The sequence below is a fragment of the Elephas maximus genome, chromosome 21 (assembly GCF_024166365.1).
Source record: "Elephas maximus indicus isolate mEleMax1 chromosome 21, mEleMax1 primary haplotype, whole genome shotgun sequence".
In the NCBI taxonomy this organism is placed as follows: Eukaryota; Metazoa; Chordata; class Mammalia; order Proboscidea; family Elephantidae; genus Elephas; species Elephas maximus.
Window position 1 is genome coordinate 39,044,030 of NC_064839.1, and position 16,415 is coordinate 39,060,444.

At 42.7% G+C, this 16,415-nt stretch overlaps 1 protein-coding gene across 12 annotated transcripts; it reads left to right on the forward strand.

The window, feature by feature from the left end:
* Positions 1–5,134: 5,134 nt before the first annotated feature.
* On the forward strand, positions 5,135–14,543 carry ZNF23 (zinc finger protein 23). Of its 12 annotated transcripts, XM_049864694.1 has the most exons (6): positions 5,171–5,511; positions 5,750–5,864; positions 6,911–6,975; positions 8,092–8,218; positions 8,876–8,989; positions 12,275–14,543. In XM_049864694.1, exons 3-6 carry the CDS (start codon positions 6,952–6,954, stop codon positions 14,068–14,070), a joined length of 2,061 nt encoding a protein of 686 aa, XP_049720651.1. In that variant the 5' UTR covers positions 5,171–5,511; positions 5,750–5,864; positions 6,911–6,951; the 3' UTR covers positions 14,071–14,543. The 12 variants fall into 12 exon arrangements, with proteins under 12 accessions (XP_049720654.1, XP_049720656.1, XP_049720651.1 ...); XM_049864697.1 differs by lacking the exons at positions 5,171–5,511; positions 5,750–5,864 and adding an exon at positions 5,135–5,159; XM_049864699.1 differs by lacking the exons at positions 5,171–5,511; positions 5,750–5,864 and adding an exon at positions 5,136–5,159 and having other exon boundaries at positions 8,042–8,218.
* The last annotated feature ends 1,872 nt before the right edge of the window (positions 14,544–16,415 follow it).

The window sequence follows — 16,415 nt, forward strand, 5'->3', positions numbered from 1 at the left end:
GGCATTTGCCATTTTTAATGCTTAGAGTAGCATGCCAACCCTGCCCTTTGACCTGGTTAGTGGACTGTTAAAACCAAGGAAATGCTCAGTGGAGAGGTTTCAGTAGGAAAACAAAGAGCTGGCCCTTTTCTTTGGATATTGAGTATAATCTGCACCTTTTTCTCCCACTCACCCTTCTGCTGCCAACCTGTTGGAATTACCCTACCTGGTTCCAGACTTCACCTTTTTACTAAGTCTATCCCCTGGGTGGCTTCACCACCTCTTTCTAACTTGTCAGCAGTTGGATAAGCAGTTCTATCACGTTTAGATTAAACAATGAAAAATAAGCCATGGAATCACTTTTTAAGTAAGCATTTTTTTCTTTATTGAAATACACCATATATACAGAGAAGTACACAAGTCATAGTTGTGCAGCTTGGAATTTTACAAAGACCATAGCCTTATAATCAGCCCCAGGATCAAGAAATAGAACATTACCAGCAATCCAGAAGTCTCTGCACCCTATTTCGGTCACTACTATTCTAAAAATAACCTCTATTTTGACTTGTATCATCATAAATTATTTTGCCTGTCTTTGTATTTTATGGAAATGGAGTAATCAGTGTAGATTCATTTTCATTGCTGCATACTAAGGTAGGTAGTCTTTGAGTTAGGACAAACCACACTTATGACCATCTCTTTTTTTTTTTTGGTACATCATTAGTAATATGTACCATGTACAATGTTGTGTGTAATTTGCTGACATTATTCTCAAAGATCAGATTTATAAAGACACTGATTAAAAAAAAGGCAAAAATAATGACTATTCAACTTATGTCAGAACTGACTTACAGTGGAGTCATTGGAATGGATCCTCATAAGTTGGGCACTACCTGTATTATGTTACGTGAATATACCATTGGTTGTAAACAGTACATAGTAATGCACTCTACTGTTAGTGAACATTTGGGTTATTTCTAGGGGATCGTTTAACCAAAACTAAAACCAAACCCATTGCCATCGAGTTGATTCCGGCTTATAGTGGCTATAGAACTGAGTAGGACTGCCCCATAGGGTTTCCAAGGAGCAGCTGGTGGATTAGCCACTGTACTGCCAGGGCTCCGGGAGTCATTTAGAGGGCAGAAAATGTAAAACTCACTCAAAAGAAACTGAATAAAGTAACCAGAGAGCAGTGGGTTTGGTTTTTGGTTTGGTTAGTTTTACATGTTGCTGCACCAGCTACAGCTGCCCTTTAATAAATGGTAACAGCTGTAATATTTTTTTGATGCCACATGCCAGGCACTTTACTAATCACTACACTTAACCAATTCCACAACTTTACGAAGTAGTGCTGTGATAATCTTCATGTTACAATTGAAGAGACAGACACAAAGAGGTTAATTAGGTTTCCGAAAGACAGTGTAGTAGGAAGAAAAGTTTACAACAATGTCTTTATTCAGGTGCTGATTTATTTAATGCCTATCTTCCCCACTACACCCTAAGCTCTACAACAGCTGTAATCTGTAAATTTTGTTTTAACTCAGCTATAAAAGGGCTATAATACCTTCTGTACCCCCCTTCAAGATGATGTGAAGGAAAAAAAGCACATAATATACATAAAAGTGTTTATAACTAGTAAAGCATTTTTCAGATAAAAGGTGTTTTGTGGTTTACAACATCTGCATAAAGTAACTTGTTCAGGGAGAGAGTTTAAGGTGGTTGAATAAAGCCATTGAGCATATGAATTCTCCAGTTTTATTGTATTTTTATTACATTTAAACTGTATCGAGGTAATTTATAATTTTTATTGTTAGAAACAATACCCAACCCTCATCTATTCTTTTTAACTTTTCAAAGTGTGTGTGTGTATTCTGATGCATTTTATAACAACTTTTAAAGATGTAGTAAAATTCCCAGATGCCCCCCGTGAACATCTGGATCCACGATAAATTCCTTGAATTCTCTGGATTTTGAGGCAAGGAGAAAAGAAGAGAAAAACAGGGGCTGTGGCACTAGGTGATATTGGTCAGGTTCAGCCCAGTTGGGTTCAAAGAAAGAGATAGGGTTGAGAAGTATCTGGAGACCAGGGTTAAAATAGAGGACAAGCACCAGACTGGAGAGCAATGGTTCTGAGGTCAGATGCAGAACCTTGGAGAGCTCTGTAAACAAATGTCTGAGACAGAGCTAGCACCTTGGATAGCACCAAAGCTTACCTGTTTTCTACTGTAGTCCTCTTGTCCTTGGACAGTTCTGTAAACATTTATACTTTGGGGTGTTGCTAATTCCCTGGGACTTTTGACTCCTGTGTGCAGGGACTACTCCAAGGGTAACATCTTGCAAACTAGAGTATAAAACTACAACCAGGATATTGACATTGATAAAGTTAAAATACAGAACGTTTTTATCACCACAATGATCTCTCATGTTTTCATAGCCACACCCATTTTTCTCCCACCCCATCCCACCCAGCCTTCTTCTTCACCGTGGAAACCACTAATCTTTCTTTCTCCACTTCTATAATTTTGTCATTTCGAGAACATTATATAAATAATATCTGACAGTATGTTCAAAAGTTGGATGGGCTTCTCTCCCCCCCCCCCCCATTCAACATATTTCTCTGCAGATTCATTCAGGTTGTTGCATGTATCAATAGTTGACTCCTTTTTATTTCTGAGTAGTATTCCATGGTATGACTGTACCATAGTTTGTTTAGCAGTTTACCCATCGAAGGGCATCTAGATGGTTTCCAGTTTTGGGCTATTATGAATAAAGCTTCTATTAAACATTCATGTATAGATTTTTGTATGAACATAAAATTTTCATTTCTCTGGGATAAATGCCCAGAAGTGCAATTGCTGGGTTTTATGGTAGTTAGTTACACAGCCCTGGTGGCACAGTGGTTAAGAGTTTGACTGCTAGCCAAAAAGGTCAGCAGTTTAGAACTGCCAGCCACTCCTTGGAAACCCTATGGGGCAGTTCTACTCTGTATTATATGGTCACTGTGAGTTGGAACCGACTCAATGGCAATGGGTTTGGTTTTTTTTTTTTTTTTTTTTTTTTGTCGAAACTGCTAAACTGTTTTCCAGAGTGGCAGTATCATTTTAATTTCCACCAGCAATGTATGCATGACCCAGATTCTCCACACCTTCACCAGCATTTGGTGCTGTAACTATTTTTTCTTTCAGTCACTTTGATACTTGTGTAGTGATATCTCATTGTGGCTTTAATTTGTATTTCCCTAATGGCTAATGAAGGAGCCCTGGTGGTGCAACAGTTAAATGCTTGGCTGCTAACTGAAAGGTTGGCAGTTCAAACTCACCCAGCCACGGAAAGACCTGGTGATTTAATCCTGTAAGGTTACATCCTAGAAAACTCTATGGGGGCAGCTCTGCTCTGTCACTCTGTTACATGGGGTATCTATGAGTCGAAATCAACTCCATGACAGCTAACAGCAAGAATGGCTAATGACCATGTAAGATGCATCAGTTGATCTCAACCCACCTGGATCAAAGGAGAGTGAAGAACACCAAGGACACAAGGCGATTATGAGCCCTAGAGACAGAAAGGGCCACATGAACCGGAGACTACATCATCCTGAGACCAGAAGAACTAGATGGTGCCCGGCTACAACCAATGAATGCCCTGACAGGGAACACAACAGAGAACCCCTGAGGGAGCAGGAGAGCAGTGGGATGCAGACCCCAAATTCTCATAAGACCAGACTTAATGGTCTGACTGAGGCTGGAAGGACCCCGGTGGTCATGGCCCCCAGACCTTCTGTTGGCCCAGGACAGGAACCATTCCTGAAGCCAACTCTTCAAACATGGATTGGACTGGACAACGGGTTGGAGAGGGATGCTGGTGAGGAGTGAGCTTCTTGGATCAGGTGGACACTTGAGACTATGTTGGCATCTCCCACCTGGAGGGGAGATGAGAGGGTGGAGGGGGTTAGAAGCTGGCGAAATGGACACGAAAAGAGAGAGTGGAGGGAGAGAGCGGACTGTCTCATTAGGGAGACAGTAATTGGGAGTGTGTAGCAAGGTGTATATGGGTTTTTGTGTGAGAGACTGACTTGATTTGTAAACTTTCACTTAAAGCACAATAAAAATTGTAAAAATTAAAAAAAAAGAATGGCTAATGATGTTGAATATCTTTTCTTGTGCTTATTTGCCATCCATACATATTCTTTGGTGAAGTATCTTTTTTTTTTTAATTTTATTGTGCTTTAAGTGAAAGTTTACAGCTCAAGTTAATTTCTCATTCAAAAATTTACACACATATTGTTTTGTGACATTGGTTGCAATCCCCACAATGTGACAGCACCCTCCCTTTCCAGCCTGGGTTCCCCATGTCCATTTGTCCAGTTTTCCTGTCTTTCCTGCCTTCTTGTCTAGATTTTGGGCAGGCATTGCCCATTTGGTCTTGAATATTTAATCGAACTAACAAGCACATTCCTCATGTGTGTTATTGTTTGTTTTACAGGCCTTTCTAACCTTTGTCTGAAAAGTGGGCTTTGGGAGTGGTTTCAGTTCTGAGTTAGCGGAGTGTCTGGAGACCATAGTCTCAGGTGTTTCTCCAGTCTCTGTCAGACCAGTAAGCCTGGTCTTTTTCTTTTTGTGAATTTGAATTTTGTTCCAAGTTTTTCTCCCACTCTGTCTGGGACTCTCTGTTGTGATCCCTGTCAGAGCAGTTGGTGGTGGCAGCCGGGCACTATCTAGTTCTGGGCTCAGGCTGGTGGAGGCTCTGGTTCACGTGGTCCTTTAGTTCTTTGGGCTACTATTTTCCTCGTGTCTTTGGTTTTCTTCATTCTCCTTTGCTCCCCATGGGATGGGACCAATAGATGTATCTTAGATGGCCGCTCCCAAGCTTTTAAGACCCCAGACACAACTCACCAAAGTAGGATGCAGAACATTTTCTTTATGAACTGTTATACCAATTGACTTTGATGAAGTATCTCTTCATGTTTTTGGCCTATTTTATAATTTTGTTGCTTACTTTTCTTACTGTTTACTTTTTAAAGTTCTTTATGCCTCTAGGCCATGGATTCAAGCCTCCCTCTGAGAGAGGCTTTTGCGGGGGGGGGGGGTACCACCGAGAGGGAGGGACTCAGCTCCTAGAGAGGCTCGGCAGCGGCCTGGTGACGCACTTCCGGCCGCGCCGAGGAGCTGCTGGCTGCGGAGGTAAGTGCTGGGCTGCGGGCTTCGTGGGCGGTGTCCTGATGCCACGGTTCCTGTGGTTGGGACACGCCTCCACCCTGAGGAGGCTGTGTTTCCCGCCGTCGGGTGGCCGAGCCTGTGGGAGGGAGCTAGGCGGCGGCCCAGGGGCTTCTTTTCGCCTCTTCTGGACTCCGGCTTTGCACATGATTGTCTAATAGGTTCCGTGTTGTGGAAGACGGAGCCTGTGTTACTGTCACAGCCATAAGGTCCCGAGCATTTAGCGTTTGATCTGTTCAGAGAAGATGATGCCGACCTTTGGGAAGATGTGTCAGTGCAGCCAGAGGGTGGAATATTTGCAGGCGTGAAGAGGTCTGAGGTAACATCACATGCCTTTTGACATGTTGAGGTCGTGCACGGGCTTTTACCCAGGCGTTTCAAGTTTGGACAGTGTGCTCCCTGGTTCCTGGCATAGGGTTGTTAATCAGGGCCGAGACTGAGGGCAGAAAAAGCAGAGCCCCTCCCAGTCACCCGGGAGCAGAAGCCTGATTTTTGGAGGGCACTGTCCCCTGGAGCGGTGTCAGCTCCAAAAGGTAACTTCACCCTGCTTCTCTCAGGCTGTGGGGTGACAGTGACCTGGAAATGATTTGGCCTTTCCACAGGCCATTCCTGAGGGGATATGGGAATACTCTCCTGAGAATGTTCCACCCCCGGACAGAGGTTTAGTTCCAGGTAAGTGCGGAGGCTACGTCAGCCAGGCCATGTCTCTTGGACAATCCTTTGGTTAGTTTCCTTTCCTGAAAATGTTACTATTCTCCCACCTCACACTTATCTATTCTTCACTCACAAGATCTGTATTAGCTGTAGGCAATTAAGTCTATACTGTGTCCATTATTTCCCTCCAGAAGATATGTAGACCTACTCTTATCCCTGCCTCTGCTCCAGAACTAGTGGTCTCTTCTGTTCCCCCTTCCTCAAGATTCTGGGTTTTTTTTTTTCCTTCTGTCTTCTCAGGATAACGATGTATCAGTTATCCTTTTTTACTTCTAACTGCCATTTTACTGGATCCTTTCAGTTTGTATATTTCTTATTTGGCATTTTTCACTTCTAAAAATTCTAGGAACCTATTATGCTAAGCAGGCATTTCTACATGGCTTACTATCTCTTTTCCAACTCTGCTAAGGTTTTTGAAAGCATACCTAAGGAACATAGCCAAGGTCTCCACAAAGGCATTAAGACCTTTGAGGACACCCAGAGCTCTATGAGGGAGTGGGGCAAGATGTGAGGAAGCAGCTGCCCCTTCTCCAGAAGCTGCCTCCCTGGGCTGACTTTGTAGCCTCTGTGCTGGGACTGCAGCCCAGCCAGCCTAGCTTCTCTTACAGTGTAGCCAAAGATGATGATGATTTAGAAAACGAAAAAGAAAAAAGTAGAGATATTGGTAATATTCTTTCTTGAGCTGAGTTGTGGATATATGAGTCTTTGTTTTATTATTCTTTATTCTCTGCATACATTTTACATATACTCTTTTGTATGTATGGTATGTGTCAGGATTGTAAAATCCCAGGGTTCCTGGCAGTGAGCATCAATGAATGTCAGAGCATCATTGTCAATGTCAGGGGCTGAGCCTGTGATGAGATCACTTCCCTCCTCCTGCTGCAGCACCTGGTCTCACTGCCATTTGGATATAGGCCACCCGCGTCTCAGATGCTCTGTGAGAGGCTGTACCACCCCTGATGGCGGTGGTTTGCCTCACATGTGTGTCTTTTTTTTTCCCTCAGCTGCAACCCTTCTCTGAGAGGGAATCCATGTGGCGACAGACATGCTCCTGACAGCCTGGCCCCAGGTGAGCTGTGGGTCCTTCAGTTCTTCCTCTAAGCAGCTTCAAATGGAGGAAAACTGAGAAGGGGAGCTGGTGAGCCTCAGGATGAAAGCTGGAGGTGGCTCCATGCTTCTGCCTGCAGGATTGGAGGCTGTGGAAAGAGAGGTGATGTATACAGAGACCCTGGACAGTGAGAGATGGAGGCTGCAGGAGAGTGTACTGAGAAGCACGCCCTAGCTGAGCTGGGGGTCCCCTCTGGTATAGGAGCTTCCCCAGCAGAGGGACCTGGGTGAGAGGGTGTAGAAGTGTCCTCGCAGGCTGTTCTGTGTATGGGCCTGAGTGGAGGAGACTAGCAGAGCATTGGGACTCTAATGGACATGTAGGTGAGTGGGGTTGGCAGGGACAGATCAGTGTAAAGGAGAGCAGGGCTTCTAATTCGGAGAAAGAAGGGACAAGAATGGGGACTGGGGTCAAGTAGGGGAAAGGCAGGGAAGTCCTGTGGGACAGAATATCACATTGTGTCTTTGACAGGCTTTCAAGTACTGGGGTGCAGACCTTAATTTTTAGGTTTATGATAAGAAGGCTGGATCCTCTCCCCAGAAAAATAAACATGCAAGGCAAGTTTTCCATGCAATTTCAGGGACTTTGCAGACCCCCTGAGTAACTTGCCACAGGTCACAGTTATCATGTGATTCTTAACTGTTCAGCCAGATGAAGCTAGTGACGTTAACTTGGTCATGTTTGTGATAACTATGCATGGGAGGATTTTGAGGAGAAGTTCAAAACCAAGGTGACCACTTCAGAAAGTATTCCACTGGTCCAGGTGATGTGGACTTCAAGAAAAGTAGTTGTTAAAGGGGAAGAGTAGCTTCAAACAGTATTTAAGACATAAAGATCTTTAAGATGCAGTCAAACTTACGTTAACTTTTATAAGTGAAAAATGGCATGAGGCTTCTTTGCTGAAACGGAATTTGGATATTCTGTCGTTCAGTTTCCAGGTGCCTTTTCTCAAATCTTTCCTGTTATTAATGTCGCGCTCTTCAAAAGCTCCCACCCCAGGCCCTTATACTGCCCTCTGCCCCTCACTTAGGGCCTGAGCCATGGAATTGGCCCTAGGGCAGCAGGAACCTGTTGTTTCAGAAGTTGGTGACCTTTGAGGATGTGGCTGTGTACTTCACGCAGACAGAATGGGATGGCCTGTCCCCCACACAGAGGGCCCTGTACAGGGATGTGATGCTGGAGAATTATGGGCACGTGGCCTCCCTGGGTAAGGCCTTCCTCCCCCTGGGGCCCAGATTCTTCCATTTGGGATTTCCAGCTTATCTTCCCCCTTACAGGTTACAGGTAGGGTCTCTGGTAATTCTTTACCAAGTGGGAGCCTCAGGGGCGGAGAGTCCTAATTCCCTAGACTCAGAGGAAGGGCGAACCCCAAGTGCTTTTTGGGCCAGTATAGGACTTTGCTGGGACTGGTATGCACTTTTACTCTACCCTATAGAAGCTGTGTTTTAGACACAGTGTGGGAAAAAAGTAACTTCCTGTTACACAGCCATGCTTTCTACGTTTCCTCTCACTGTACCTATATTTTTCCAGGGATCTCAATGTGCCCCAAGAATATCTCAGGCCAAGGCCACAAAGTGGTATCCCTTGGAGCAGAATTTCCCTGGTTTGCCCTGCCTTAGGTCTCCAAGGCCAATAATCTGGGCTATTCCCCGCTCCCCAACACCTGCCCAGGACCCCCAGATCTTCACAAGACCACTCCCACTTGCCCAAGACACCTTCCCCCATCTTTCCATAGTCCTTATGCATGGGGCCCCTTGGACTCTTACCTTCCTTCCCCATTGCTAAGACAATCTAAGAAGCAGCTTAGGAACTCACCTGTGGGGGATTATTCACCTGTCTCTCCTGTTTTCTTCCTCTGAACCAGGATTTCCACTTCTCAAACCTACCGTGATCTCACAACTGGAGGGAGGAGGTGAGCTGTGGGGCCCACCTCCAGTGCCCACTGGAATGGGAATTGGCCCTCAAGACCTCTGGACTGGTAAGGGAACACACATTGCCCTTATGTTGGAAAATTTAGCTCTGTAGGGAGAAAGCCAACTTAAGCAACATATAAGCATGCCACATTTTTCTGCTAGCCATACAGAGTGTAATATAAATAAGTTTCGATGATTTACAGACATAAGTACAATTGAGACCTTTCTTATAAACCCTATCTATTTTAGAAGTTTGCTGTTTCTTTCTAATCCCAAGAATAGATCGTTTTTTAGATGCCTCATTATAACTCTTTTTAGTCTTACCTTTGGAATCCTACCTTTCTCAGACAATATTAATGGGTTCAGTAATTTTTTGGGTCATTGCTATTTTCTAAGTATTGTCCACTTAATGTGGAGGATGCAGAATAAACAGTCTCACACAGACAGGAAGAACAGCCTGGTGGTTAAAAACAGTCTTTGCAGTGGACTTTCCTGAGTTCAGATTCCAACTGTGCCACTTCCTGGTTGAATGGCTTTGAGCAGGTCACTTATTTGAGTTCCCAAAGACTCAATGTCCTCATCTCTGAAAATTTGATAATAAGTAAAATGAGGTAGTAGTACTAGTCTTAGAAATTGAGGATTAAATGAGATAACATCAAGGGCCTAGCTTATAGTGTGTGCTCAATTAAGTATTATATTTTATCATTATTATATTTTGGAAGGAGACAGCTGTACATAGTAAAGTAAGGTAGAGAGGAGGAAGTCCTCTAACTCAGTGATTCTCAAATGCATATGTACACACGAATCACCTTGGGGTCTTATAAATATGCAGATTGTGATTCGGTAAGTCTTGGATGTGGCCAAGATTCTGCATTTCTAATAAGTTCCCAGGTGATGCCAATGCTTCTGGTTCCCAGACCACACTTGGAGCAGCAGGGTTTTAATTGGTTTAGGTAGAGAAGCTGCCAGATGACTTCCCATACCCCATGATGGACAGCTTTCTTTCTGGCGTGTGGCATCCGTGAGATGTTCTTATATCCTTTCAGTGAATCCTTTTTTTAATAGATAATTTCAGTGGATTTTTTTCCTTTTTGACCATTTAACTATATGATCCTTAACCAAGGAAGACATGTTTTAGAAATAGAGGGGTTGAAGGAAGTATAATGCGTTTGACAGTTAGAGGGGGAAATGCAGTATTGTGGAAGTCTTTGATCAGAGGAGGCTGGATTTCACCCTGTAGACAGCAGACAGTCCTGAAATCTTTCTGAAGTATTTAAACAGCCTATTATGATCTTGGGCCCTGGTGGTGCAGTGGTTAAGAGCTACGGTGTATTATGGCTGCTAACCAAAGTGTAGGCAGTTCAAATCCACCAGCTGCTCCTTGGAAACCCTATGGAACAGTTCTACTCTGTCCTATAGGGTCGCTATGAGTCGGAATCAACTTGACAGCAATGGGTTTTTTGGTTTATTATGACCTTAGCTGAGGGTAAAAATAAAAAAACAAACCCTTTGAGGTCAAGTCAATTCTGCTTCATTGCAACCCTATAAAACAAAGTACAACTGCCCCGTAGGTGGGGCTGGTGGATTCGAACTGCTGACCTTTTGGTTAGCAGCTGAGCTCTTAACCACTGTGCCACCAGGGCTCCTAACTGAAGATAGGAAAGTTAATCTAGTCAATTTGTGTAGGTTAACTGGGGTGAGGAGTCAAATTGAGTTCTAGGCAGGCAGAAGGGGGAAGGGCAAAGGACAAAAGCTCATGTCAACAAAGTGACCTTTTTAAAAGCTTTCCTAGAATCTCCACTCAGTGACTTCTGTTTAAATCTCAGTTGCTAGAACTGTGTCAAATGGCCATCACTCACTGCAAGAGAGGGTAGGGAACATAGCTGGGCATATTGCTATGTAGAAAAAAAAAAAAAAAAGATGTGCTAGTAAGGAGGAAGAGGAAAATGGATATTGGGTAAGCAACCAGTAGCATCTGCCACACCATAGGATCTGATAAATAGGTCACTAGGATAGAAAAATTGGCAAAGAATATAAGTGGTTGATCCAAATGAGAAATACAAATTCTAACCAATGTGATTGAGGAAGGAGATACATCAGAAGATTAGCTGTAGTTATCAAGTTGGTTGTAATTCAGGTAATTTTAATTTTCTTTTTTGTAACTTTCTGGTAGTATAGATGAGTATGTATTAACTTTTTATAATTGGGAAAAGACTCATTATTTTGAAAATGCTTGCTATGGAAATCCAGGTCATTTGGGTCTACTGAGGGCAATGATAATGAAATACTGGTATGGGGGCATATTACACATAGTTAAGGAGAGAATGACAGACAAAAAAATAGAGGCAGCATTTTGGGACATTTTTTGAGAAATTTGGGAGCAAATGAAGAAATCAGTAGCTCTAAAGAATATTGAGGTCATGGAAAGAATTTTATGGAATGATCAATTTTAGGTTTGGGGGAGAGAAAAGGAAAAGGCAGGAGTATCCTGGGAAAGGTGGAAAAGGTGAGATCGAAACATCAGGGGGACCTTAAACAGACCCTTTCTGAAGTAGAGAAAAAAATTTGAAGGAATTTTGGGAAGTCTAGAGTTTTTTGTTTTTTTTTTTAGAGTTTAAGTTCTAAGAAAAGAAACAAAATTCTTTCCCTTTTGCTTCCTGGTGCTGCTCACACTTGCCATTCTCCTTAAGCATTTTTTATTTTTATTAACAAGAGACTCAAGTACATAGGGACAACTGAGAAGAAACTGCAGAGTGTAGAAAAGCATGGTGTGATAGAACCAGAACTGGTGGACAAGACCTGAAGTTTTATTCTACTGCTCTCACTTTTAACCTTCATGTTATTGTTTATGTCCTTTACAATGGTCTTGCCTTAGATTGCAAGAGACTGGTGATCTTTTTTAGTCATTACTTTAAGAATTATAACACTGACATGTATTCAAAATAGTATAGAAAGTGTACAAAGTGGGAACAATGTCTATCAAACATCCTGTTCCAGTTTGCCCAGTTTCTCGTGTATTCTTCCAGAAATTTTCTAGATTTTTTTCTTTTTTATTTTACATAAACAGGATCTAATTTACATATTGTTTCTCAACTTGTTTTTTCACTTAACAGTGTATTTTTGCCATTTTTTTTTTGGTGTGTGTGTGTCAGCATATATAGATATATTTCATTCTTTTACCAGCTATATATTATTATACCTTATGGACGAACCTTAGGTTCTTTAACCTAGTCTGGTGATTTTAAAGAGCCCCTAGATTATTATGATCCTTTATTCTTTCTAGTACAGTTCTTTTCTCTTTCTGATATGGTTCTTACATGATATTTTATGTTTTCTATTTTTTATTACAGATACTGATATCCAGACTGACAATAACTTGAAAAAGAAAATGTGTGAAGAAAAAAGCAGTACATCATTTAAACTTCAGAGGGACTTTTCCCAGGAAACAGACTTTCCAGCAGCTTATATTCCAGAGAAACAGCAGGAAGTCCACTCAGTAGGAAGTGTGAAGAAAGAAGACAGTAGTTTCCTTGATAGGACAGTGAAAGATGAGACAGGCCCCTCGGAGGAATGTTTCTTTATTCAAAACCCAAATTTGTATCACTGTCATACTGTCTCCACTGGAGAGCAGCCTCCTGAGTGTACAGGATCAGGGAAAGCCTTCAGTGCTGACAGGAAATTTACTCAGCATGAAATTGATATTGAGGAAAGACCTTTCAAATGTGAAGAATTAGTGGAAACCTTTAGGTGTGACTCTCAATGTAATGAACATCAAGACAGTGACACTGGAGAGAAGCCCTATCAGTGTAAGCAGTGTGGCAAAGCCTTCAGTGTTAATGCAAAATTAATTTGGCACCAAAGACTTCATAGTGGAGATAAGCCCTTCAAATGTATAGAGTGCGGGAAAAGCTTTAGTTATAGTTCCCATTATATTACGCACCAGACAACCCACAGTGGGGAGAAGCCCTATCAGTGTAAGGTGTGTGGAAAAGCCTTCAGCGTTAATGGGAGTTTAAGTAGGCATCAGAGAATCCACACTGGAGAGAAGCCCTATCAGTGTAAGGAGTGTGGAAATGGCTTCAGCTGTAGCTCTGCATATATTACACATCAGAGAGTCCACACTGGAGAGAAACCTTATGAGTGTAATGACTGTGGGAAAGCTTTCAATGTAAATGCAAAATTAATTCAACATCAGAGAATCCATACTGGAGAGAAGCCCTATGAGTGTACTGAGTGTGGAAAAGGCTTCAGGTGCAGCTCCCAGCTTAGGCAGCACCAGAGCATCCACACTGGAGAGAAGCCCTATCAGTGTAAGGAGTGTGGGAAAGCCTTCCACAATAATGCGAAACTCATTCAGCATCAAAGAATCCACACTGGGGAGAAGCCCTATGAGTGTACTGAATGTGGAAAAGCCTTCAGTGTCAAAGGGAAATTAATCCAGCACCAGAGAATCCACACTGGGGAGAAGCCCTATGAGTGTAATGAATGTGGGAAAACCTTCCGGTGTAACTCCCAGCTTCGGCAGCATCTGAGAATCCACACTGGGGAGAAGCCCTATGAATGTAATGAGTGTGGAAAGGCCTTCAATGTTAATGCAAAACTAATTCAGCATCAGAGAATTCACACTGGGGAGAAACCCTTTGAATGTAATGAGTGTGGGAAATGCTTTACTTCTAAAAGAAACCTGCTTGATCATCACAGAATCCATACTGGAGAAAAGCCATATCAATGTAAGGAATGTGGGAAAGCTTTCAGTATCAATGCCAAACTGACTAGGCATCAGAGAATACACACTGGAGAGAAGCCTTTCAAATGTATGGAGTGTGGAAAAGCGTTTAGCTGTAGTTCTGACTATATTGTGCATCAGAGAATCCACACTGGAGAGAAGCCCTTTCAATGTAAGGAGTGCGGAAAAGCCTTCCATGTTAATGCCCATTTAATCCGGCATCAAAGAAGCCACACTGGAGAGAAACCCTTCAGATGTGTGGAGTGTGGCAAAGGCTTCAGCTATAGTTCTGACTGCATTATACATCAGACTGTCCACACTTGGAAGAAACCCTATGTGTGTAATGTGTGTGGGAAAGCGTTTAGGTTTAGCTTCCAACTTATTCATCATCAGAGTGTCCATAGTGAGGGAAAATCCTAATAATGAGAAAGATACAGTGAACTCTCAAGGTTAATGCTGATATGGATCAAGTATCAGATCACCCTGGTAGAAAACCCTGAGAGGGAAATGAATTGACAGAGCCTTCACTTGGAAATATCTTCTCTGTTTGTTCAATATATAATCAGGGATGGATGACCAGTTAAAAAGTAACATCCAAAAATAACTTTGCTTTATACCAACAACCAATAGAAAATCTATGAAAGAAAATGTCCCATTCACAGCAGAATCAAGAAAATAGGTTTCCTAGGAATAAACTTAATAAATATGCAGGACCCATATGGAGAAAATGATGAATCTCCACTGATGATCACCAGAGGAAAAACCCGAATAAATGGAGAGCGAGAAGGAGACAAACCTTGTTCTCAGATTGGAAACCCCATAATATAAAGACATTAACTATCTAAATTAATTTATTTCTGGTTAACTTTTTACAAGCATGCGTTACTTTTGTAGAGGAAAAACAATAAAAATTTCCTTTAAAAAGGAAAAATGATTTTATTGTGCAATAGGGAAAACTTTTTCTAAGCATTAGATGAAAGAAATCATAAGCGAAAATATTGATAAATCAACTACTTAAAATTTAATCTTATATTTTTTAATAATCCCAAATAAGGCTAAAAGATAATGGGCAAAAAGTGGAAATACCTTTGTAAAACGTGATATAAAAGTACAGGCAGTCCCTGGATTACGAATGTCCCACGTACAACCAGTACTTATGAACCAACCCCTGTAAAGCCTGTTAAAAATTTGAGGTACATAAATGGTTTGTAATAACAAATGGGCGCTACCTTGTGATGCACATCAAAACATTGTTATTACTGTATTATGTTAAAGATGTTTTAGAGTACCTGGAAGTGTTTAAATGCATGGAAAGGTACACTAGATACTATATACTAAGACATTTGACTGACATTAGATATGAATCATATCTGTTTCGATTTATGTACAAATTCGACTTAAAGATAGATTTACGAATGGAACTTTGGTCAAAATATTCAATAATGGTAGCCAGGTACCATCTGGTTCTTCTGGTCTCATGGCAAAGGAGGCAGTTATTCATGGAGGCAATTAGCCACACATTCCATATCCTCCTATTCCTGACTGCCCTTCTTTCTGTAGCTCTAGGTGAATAGAGACCAATGGTTGTGACTTTAATGGACGCTTGCAAGTTTTGTGACCACAGGCACTATGCAATGAACTGGGAGGTAGAAGCACTGAACACGTTCTTAGGCCAGTTAACTGGGATGTCCCTGTGGTGTTGTGGCTTAGTGAGATGAGTCACTGGTGGCCTATTTATACAAGGTTGAGGGCCCTTTGGGAGAAGATGTCACACTGAAGGGAGTCCAAGCCAGAGCAACAGAGACCAGTGTCGGGCTGCAGCAGTCACTGCCAGAAGGGCAGGTTTGTGAGTCCATATGCGCCACTCCCTGGGGATATGGGGGGAGGATTTAGCATGGTAGAAGGTCCTACAGCAGCAAGCAGGCTGGAGCCCCGGAGGATCGAGTCATTAGTGTCACCGAGACCCCTCTGTCCCATGCACAGGCTGAGGCAGCCTGGGGAATGCTCCCAACACCCTGCCCCACCCAACCTACATAGTTAGAATTGCCCTTTGGTTCTATGTTGCTTAAAAGGCATCTGCACATACAGAGATTCTGCTTTTCCTGTGGGCGCAAGGCTTCTCCGGCTTAGCCCAGGGCCACTGAGGGCATGGGTGCCTCCCCAGGATAGCCCATCACCTCTGGCCTGGCAGGTATGGGAAACCCTTGGATGCTTCTCTGATGAGCAGAGATTGCCCACCCTCTGTAAGCTCAAGACTGGCAACACGGGTGTATTTGCAGAAAGCTCCCGACACCACAACAAACCACAGACCACAGCTTGTATGTGCACACATGCCACACACACATGCAGCCCATGGGGCAGCCAAACCCAGGCCCAAGACATGCAGGCCCATTCACAGTCCCCACATGTGACCCACAGAGTGGGTGCTTTCTGTCACACCCACAGCTCCCAAATATCCATCTACAGTGTATCAGACAGTCCTCTTTTTTTTTTTTTTGCACACAGACGAAACTGGTCCTCCATTTTATCATCTGTAAAATGGAATCATATTAGTACTAATGATACCCAACACCCCTACTAATGATAGTAATACTAATACTACTACTACCCATTGCCATTGCGTCAATTCCAACCCCTAGTGACCCTATAGGACAGAGTGGAACTGCCCCATAGAGTTTCCAAGGAGTGCCTGGTGGATTCAAACAGCCTATCTTTTCATTAGCAGCTGAGCTCTTAACCACAACACCACCAAGGTTTCCAGTGAT